This window comes from Nestor notabilis, unplaced genomic scaffold (genome assembly GCF_000696875.1).
Source record: "Nestor notabilis isolate BGI_N333 unplaced genomic scaffold, ASM69687v1 scaffold23640, whole genome shotgun sequence".
Lineage (NCBI taxonomy): Eukaryota > Metazoa > Chordata > Aves > Psittaciformes > Psittacidae > Nestor > Nestor notabilis.
The window spans coordinates 4,847-12,594 of record NW_009910354.1 but is presented as its reverse complement, the minus strand read 5'-3'; the positions used below and the strand labels follow the sequence as shown (position 1 = coordinate 12,594).

Here is a 7,748-nt window from a genome sequence, read left to right as displayed (position 1 = left end):
TCAGCCGGCCGTGTCTCCACAGGAGGTTGGCCGCATGAAGATCGAGCTGTTCGCTGACGTCGTACCCAAAACTGCGGAGAACTTCAGGTGAGGAGCAGTGGTGTTCCTGCAGCTCGGCACAGACCCAGGCAGGGAAGGGTCTTGGGTGCAGGAATGTCTCTAGGGGGACAGGGACCATGTGCCCCCCAGAACTGCTGTGCCTGCTTTGTTCCTCTCCCTTCTCACCTCACACGCAGAGAAGCAACCGTGCAGCACCTGAAGGGCTCCGATCCCTCTCTGCTTCCTCTGCGGAGCTCCTGCTACGCTCAGTGCGTTCATAGAAGGCAGTACCTTAATGTTATGACAGAGTTCTCCTCGCCCACTGGGTCTCTTGCCAGTGGCTGAGGCATTGGACATCCCACTTCCATGGGAGGGATGGATATACCCTATTTGCTGTGAAACATGGTGCCTGCTCCACATTCACCATCCCCTGCAAACCCTGGTGTTAAATATCTGACCTCCTCAGCTGCAGAGAGCTCAGAGTCTCTTTTGAAATGGAAGAGGTGAGAAGTTACTGCTGGTTCCTGTTTCAACTGGGAATATCCCCAATGCAGTAAGGGGAGTCAGAATCACAGAATTGTTTGTGTTGGAAGGGACCTTAAAGCTCCTCCAGCTCCAATCCCTGCCACGGGCAGGGACACCTTCCACTAGAGCAGGTTGCTCCAAGCCCCTGTGTCCAACCTGGCCTTGAACACTGCCAGGGATGGGGCAGCCACAGCTTCTCTGGGCACCCTGTGCCAGCGCCTCAGCACCCTCACAGGGAGGAGTTTCTGCCCAAGAGCTCATCTCAACCTCCCCTCTGGCAGGTTAAAGCCATTCCCCTTGTCCTGTCCCTACATGTCTTGTACAACAGTCACTGCATGTTTGCTGAATGCAGCCCTCTGTCCTCAGAGTTCAGATGTGCCTCATGCTCTGCTTTTTTGTTTTCCAGGCAGTTTTGTACAGGTGAATTCAGGTAAGTCACTTAAAGTGTCCTTTTGAGTGGCCTATGTAGAGAAAGAGGGCTGAGTGAGTAGGAAGAAGGCTCACTTGAGGCTTTTTCTTACTACACGAGTACAGAATGAAACCTGATGGAACTGTGATGGGCTGGGTCAGTCACAGAGGTGGCAGCCTTTCTGGTTTGGGCATGACTTTGTCCTCAGGTTACTCTAAAAAACTCTCTCTGCAAATCCCACCTGCTTTTGCTGCATATTGCAGTGGGATCCCATAAAAATGATGGTGTGGAATTTGTAGGGAACCAGGTCATTTAATGTGCAGAGCCCACTCGATGTTTCCCTTTGCCTCTGATAGCAGATACTAACATGTCAGCAACCCTCTGGGACTCTGTATTCCTGGGAATGTTTTGTGTTTGGATATCCAGTAAGTTGCAATGATTCTCCTTTTTACTTCTTTGCAGGAAAGATGGTGTCCCTATAGGTTATAAAGGAAGCACTTTCCACAGGTAATTCATCTGCTTTTGTTTGGGCATTTAAATAGCAGTTTGAGTTAGATCTGGCTTTGAGACCTGCCTCAAGGTATTACTGGTCTGGGAGGCATTTGTAGGTCATGGCTAATATTGTCCTTCTGTAGCTTTGAGGGCCTTGGGTTGCCTAATGTACATGTGTACATTAGGATCAAGGTACATATGTCCTACTGTACATGTGTACATTAGGATCAGTGGGAGGGATCCCACATCAGAGATAACTTTCTGGCATCTGTCACCTAATCACTATTGTTGGTTGAACAGCAACACATCCCAAATTGCCTGATAGTGACCAGTAGTTAATATTTGTTGTAGATTTTAGACTCTATCATTTACAGACCCTGATAATTTTCACTGTAATGCCAGGCAGGACTCCTTTTTGCCACATATTAAGCTTTCTTGAGCCATTTGTCTACTGAGAACTAAGTTTTGGTTTACTTCCTTAGGGTAATAAAGGATTTCATGATCCAAGGAGGGGACTTTGTAAACGTACGTACTCTTTGTACTTTTCCTACGTGGTTTTCCAAGCAACTGTTCTGATCACTGGGATATGTTGGCTCTTTTGAGGTACCCAGTAGTAACTGGAGGTTCCCTCATAGCATTGCTGCCATTTACTGCAACAGGCTATAATGTACTTGGAAACAAATCTGGAGTCTTGGGTGAACGTATCTTCTCCTTCCTAAAATATTTCCCGTCTAAAAAAGTGTAGCAGGACAGACAGAGGCTTTTCAAACTTGCAAAGATCTTTTCTTACCTTGTCTTTCCCTCTTCTCCTGCCCTCCCAAGCAAGGAACCCTGCAAATGTCTATTAGCCTTGTGCAGAGAGACCCTAAGTACAGGACCAAGTATCTAGTGCAGGAGATTAAGTCAAAACTGTCTTTTTGTTAGTGAATTGTCTCTAAGTAGAAAAGGCTTTGTGGAGGTCATGCTCTGACTCTGGAATTAGCACTGTATGTGGGGAAGGCTGGAGGACCACAGGGTCTCTTTGCTGTCCTAGGACCCAGTGAAATTATTCCGTTTCTGGAAGTTTTTCAGAACAGGAGGAGGGTGATAAAGCTTTTTTAATACAAAATGTGTAAAACTTGGTTGTGTGAAAGTCACTGGGAGAACTGACTGCACAGTGGGTGGCTCAGCTGCACCAGGCTTCCAGGTACTTGCTAACCCTGGTGCTGCTCAAATGTCCCACTGGGGTTTATTACCGCCTCTGAAGCTCAGCAAGCATCACAGATAGCACCAGGAGTTGTCATTTATAAATTACACTTGTTCCAAAGCCACTTGGGGAGCAAGAATGGTCACATTGACTGCTAAGATAGGGTAAAGATGGGGTATGTGTTCCTGTCTCAGTTCCACAGAGAACAGGAGGAAAAAAAGCAAGGATTAGACAAGCAGAGCAAAAAATGTGGAGCTGCACATGGTATATTACTGGCATCTTATTTTCTTGTTAAGTTTGGCCTAAGAAAGAGCACACACATAAAGCAGAAAGGCAATGAAGGGATGACAGGCTGCAGCAAAGCAGAAGAAATGATGCTGAATTGACAAAGAAAGGGAAAATCAGCCCAGAAATGGAAATCACTGTCAGGATAGCAAGTTAAACTGACTGTGCCAGAGATACCTGCTTGCTTTGCTTCTGCACCCTTCCCTGAAGGGTTTCTCACTGCAGCATCTTTATGGCCATTTTATTGAAGGCATCACACAGGAGTGTCTGCAACGCTGGACCAAAGGGCAGGGTCCTTTCAGCAGTCCCAAAGGTTATGTGTCTTATGTGAACCATGCTCAGGCTTTCGCAGGGTTACAAACTGAGCAGTCAGAGCCTGCATTCTGCAGCTGGTATGGGCTTTACTGCTTTAATTTAGCTGTGTCTTGAGATCTGAGTGCTGGGGCTCGTAGTTAAGTAAAGGATGTCTGGACTTGGTAGAAAGTACAGCAAAAATTAGCAACTCTTTATTTTAGCAACTGCCCTTGCTGCACAGAGATCACTTCCCTGTTCACAGTAGTCACAGAAAAGAAGGTGAAATAAGTAAGCACAGCATCAGCTCACTTCTTCCACACAACCACTTCTGCTTTCCTTATCACACCAGCCCATGCTTCGGCATCCCCTCCCTTTTCCGTGCCAAGTCCAGGTGGGTCCATACCAAGCAATCTAAAGCTTCCATCCCACTCGAGGAGGCTTGGGCTTAATCCTTACCAGCTCTGTGGGTTTCTGTCACCATATGGGTGGCAAATGATGTTCTGTGCAGTTAGAAACCAGTTGCTGTTCCTCTTCAGAAATGAAACATGGAATGTGTTCAGGCTTGTCTGTGTAACAGGCAGCTTCTTTTTGGGCTGAGTTTAACCCTGTTCTTTTGCTTGGGAATTTTAAATGTAATGTTTAAATTGAGTTGATCTGTAGCAGTTGCTACAGAACAAATGCTGTGGTTGACTGGGCACCTCTTTCGTGCAGGGAGATGGCACTGGAGTAGCCAGTATATACAGGGGTCCCTTTGCAGATGAAAACTTCAAGCTGAAACATTCTGCTCCTGGGCTGCTCTCTATGGTGAGTATGAAATAACAACTTTATGAGACTAAAAAGCTTTTGGTACTTTGTGCTCTTTTCCTTAGTGTATAAAGTTATTTCTCAAACAACAGAAATCTCCACCATTGGATACAAGGTCTGAAAGATCTGCTTTGTAACTACTAATCAGAAGGCTACTCACGGGTTAATGTGTTGAGTAACACAAAAGTTCTGATCCTGCAGCATCCTTTCTTTGTTACCTGTTGGAGTGCTGGGACAGGCTTTGTTTGATCAGCCTGTGGCATAGCTTGATTCTTACAGTTTTCAGACGGTGGCAGGTGGTGGTGTTTTCTTCTTCCCTGGTACTGTTATCAAACACTGCCCTCAGCAAGGATGAAACAAAGAGATCTGGGAGGTTCAAAGCCACAGCAATGTTACCATGGTATCTTTTATAACATATGCTTCCTGTTCAGCATTGTAGGAAAAGCTGCTACCGTTGCATGTTGTCTGGTAGGAACAATACCCTGACTTCTGAAATAGAAAGCAAGTGGAGCCAGTGCTTCAGTGGCTTCTTCCCAGGTCTTCCAGCTGCCCTGCCCTTAAAACCACTTGCTTTGGGCATTTACCATTTGGATTAGGTATTCATCCAGTTCAAAACATGGCCTAAAAAGAGGTGTCATGACACAGCTCAGCCACCAGTGTACTGTGGTGTGGGAGGAGGCATCCTCATGGTGTCACCAGCTTTGTGTTCAAGTGCCATGGCACTGGAGTCATTCTGCTGAGCCAAACCATGGTGCATCCCAGCTGGATCCTTCCAAAGCTCGCTAACAATAAGGAAAAGTCCAATGTGACCATATCCTGTGTAGTTCAGCAGCTGCAAAACTTGCCTGGCTTACCTGTCAGCACAGGAACAGGCTTCAGTATCTGCCCTGGTTCCTGGCTTTCAGTTTTCCCCAGGACAATACTGCACCCAGTAAGTACTGGTCACCAAAGAGTTCAGCCTGTTTTCAGGAGCAAGCTGTAGAGCCCACATTTCAGCACAGTCTTGTGCTGAACATGCCTTTGTAGAACGATATTAAAAAGCTGGTCTGGTCAGTGGCATGAGCAGACTTGGTGGTGTGCCACGTTCCAGCACAGGATACCCTCCTGCAGATGTCTATCTTGCTTCCCTTGGTTTGTGTAGCAATAGGCTAAAAATAAGCTAGGTCTAGAGCAACCACTGTTCCCTGTGTGAGATGCGTCTGCCTTCAGTTTTGAGAAGTCTTAAATTGTGCCTTTTTTGTGCTTTGCCATTCTCACCCCCAGGCAAACAGTGGTCCCAGTACCAACGGCTGCCAGTTTTTCATTACATGCTCCAAATGTGACTGGTTGGATGGGAAACATGTTGTGTTTGGTGAGTACCCACCATGAGCCAGGAGCTGTGTGTCTTTCCCCCCTTGTCTGTGCTGGTGGAGGTGTCTGTGCAGGTGCTGAGATGGGTCCCTGCTGAAATGAAATGGGTTTTTTTCCCAGTTTAGCTTTAATCCAGATCAGTTCCTTGACTGGTGTGTCACGTTACTACATAAATCCTTGTGCCAGTGCAGAGGGACAGATAGTGAAGGGATACCTTTCCTCTCCACTGCCAGAAAGGACTGAGCTTTCAGCAGTGTTTAGACAGTAATTCCATGAAACCCCAGCTGCTGACTCTTCACATACTGCCACGTGAGCTGTGGGATTTCAAGGTCAGCCTTTAAGCTGAAGTTCTACTTACTACTTCCTCCAGTTCCTAAGTAACACTGATATTGTTCATGGATGGTTTTGTATCATTACCAAGGTGGTGTTGATAGAGGGAGTTCACGGTGTGTTTTAGCACAGCTGATGGCAGTAGGTCTCAAAATCTACATGGCTACATGTGCCACCCCTGCCATGGGAAAATGCACTTGATCTGTTCTGAACGTGGAAGATGTTTTAGAAGAGATTGTTCCCTTTGTCAATTTAGAGATGGGTAAAAAACCCCGAAGTGCCCAATACACTGCACAGGGCTTTGCTGGGGGAACAAAACCACATGTACCTGTGATGAGTCTGGGGGAGCAAAGGTGAAAAATGGCCTTACTGAAGTGGATGAATTTTCTCATTCTAGGTAAAATTGTTGATGGGCTGTTGGTCATGAGAAAAATTGAAGTAAGTTGAATTCACCTGTTTCTCTGTGAATGTCCACATTGGAGAGTCATGTAGAGGATTAACAAGGGTTGTTCTGTCCTCTCCCGCTGCCTGTTTACAGGATATCAGGGAATACCAGTGCTGATAACTGGTATTACTGATTGTCATCATTCTAGAATAGCAGGAAATCTGTGGAGGCAAAGGCTGTCATAGAAAATGGCTTTAGAAAGGCTCTGCTCCTGTGGTTGCTGGTTGGTCTGTGAGCAGGGATTGTGTTCTGGTGGCTTTATTTGCAATGCTTTGCATTTGTTCAGGAAGCTGAATTAAAAAGCTGTTCCATCAGCAACTCAGACAAGAGTGTAAAGCAGATCACTTCTGTGCCATTGCCTGGGATTATTCAGTGGGTGCTAAATCATCAGTTCTGCTGATCTGTGATCAGCATGTTTAATAGGAGAAATTAAACTCATCTTCTGATGGGCTTTCAGGAGATGAAGATGCTCAGGGGTGGAGGTTGCTACTGATGTTGTGACTGGGTGTCACGGCAGCATGATGAGTAGATTTAACAAACAGCAGAGAGTTCTCCAAGCCAGCTGACACCGACTTCATGGCACAGGCCTGGGATAAGGTGCTCAAGGGCCTCTAGTCTAAATCTAAAGAGCAGGGCAAATACAGAGCTGTTAGGTGCTGAGAAAACACCACGTGTGAGGAGCTGTAACAGCATGATACAATGCACGTGTTGCCAGTCCTCTTCACCAGGAGCACTGGTGGTGTGTGTGCTTTGTGCATCGCTGCAGTGAAGGGCAAGTTCATGGAAAGAAGAGACTCATGAAGGAGCAGTGAGTCCAGCAGAATGAGGGATTCAGGGGGCCTGCTTGTGACTGGCTCATGTGTAGGTTGATTTTCTGTACAATACAGTTTGCCTTTGCTTGTTGCAGCTGTAATTAGTAACTGTATAGATTTAAGCCAGAGCAGTCTCATGATACTGGCTGTATCTCATGAGGAGCTTCCGTGGTTTTGCTCTGTTCCTTCCTTCCCATTCAAAGGAACAGGCTCTGGTCTGTATCCCAAACCTCCGCACACAGATTGTTCATCAGCTTATGGCTGATCCCAAAATGCTTAACAGCGCTTCCATGTCACTCGGAGCTGTGTCCCGATTTCCCTGTTCCTGATGTTGTACAGACATCTCTCAGCCAGTTCTTAAGTACCTGTTGCTCACTGAATTTGTGCCTTCAGAAGTTTTAGTGTTATATCTTTGTTTGTCCCCAGAATGTGCCTACGGGTCCCAATAACAAACCCAAGCTGCCAGTTGTGATCTCTCAGTGTGGGGAAATGTAAAAGCAATGAAACAGAAACATGGTAAGTGTCAGTCTTTGCAGGCACCCAGTGCAGTTGCACTCTGGGCTGCCCTGCTCCTTCCTTTCCTCTTAACTTATTTTCACATTCATTGGAGCCTGCAGAGAGCTGACTCAGCTCAGTGAAACACCAGAAAGTGCTTCTCTAACTGCTCAGTTATTTGCCAGCTCAACTCCCTCAAGTGGCTTCCCTCCGAGCTACACAGACACCAAAGACAGTGCTGGAGGGATAAGATTTTGCAGCTGCAGCCATGGGGAAGGTGGG

The 7,748-nt window shown here is 46.5% G+C and overlaps 1 protein-coding gene across 1 annotated transcript; it reads left to right on the top strand.

Annotated features, from left to right (window-relative positions):
• The first annotated feature begins 25 nt into the window (after nucleotides 1–25).
• PPIH (peptidylprolyl isomerase H (cyclophilin H)) lies at nucleotides 26–7,522 on the top strand. The gene is made up of 8 exons (XM_010009569.1): nucleotides 26–87; nucleotides 971–994; nucleotides 1,436–1,480; nucleotides 1,948–1,990; nucleotides 3,942–4,034; nucleotides 5,298–5,385; nucleotides 6,112–6,152; nucleotides 7,398–7,522. The coding sequence occupies exons 1-8, from the start codon at nucleotides 35–37 to the stop codon at nucleotides 7,464–7,466; spliced, it is 456 nt and encodes a 151-aa protein (XP_010007871.1). The 5' UTR covers nucleotides 26–34; the 3' UTR covers nucleotides 7,467–7,522.
• Nucleotides 7,523–7,748: the final 226 nt, after the last annotated feature.

Excerpts from the sequence above, each read along its gene's own strand:
- PPIH (XM_010009569.1), top strand. The coding sequence starts at position 35 with ATGAAGATCGAGCTGTTCGCTGACGTCGTACCCAAAACTGCGGAGAAC. Across the intron at positions 1,991-3,941 it reads AAGGAGGGGACTTTGTAAAC|GGAGATGGCACTGGAGTAGC; the intron begins GTACGTACTCTT and ends TCTTTCGTGCAG. Across the intron at positions 4,035-5,297 it reads CTCCTGGGCTGCTCTCTATG|GCAAACAGTGGTCCCAGTAC; the intron begins GTGAGTATGAAA and ends TCTCACCCCCAG.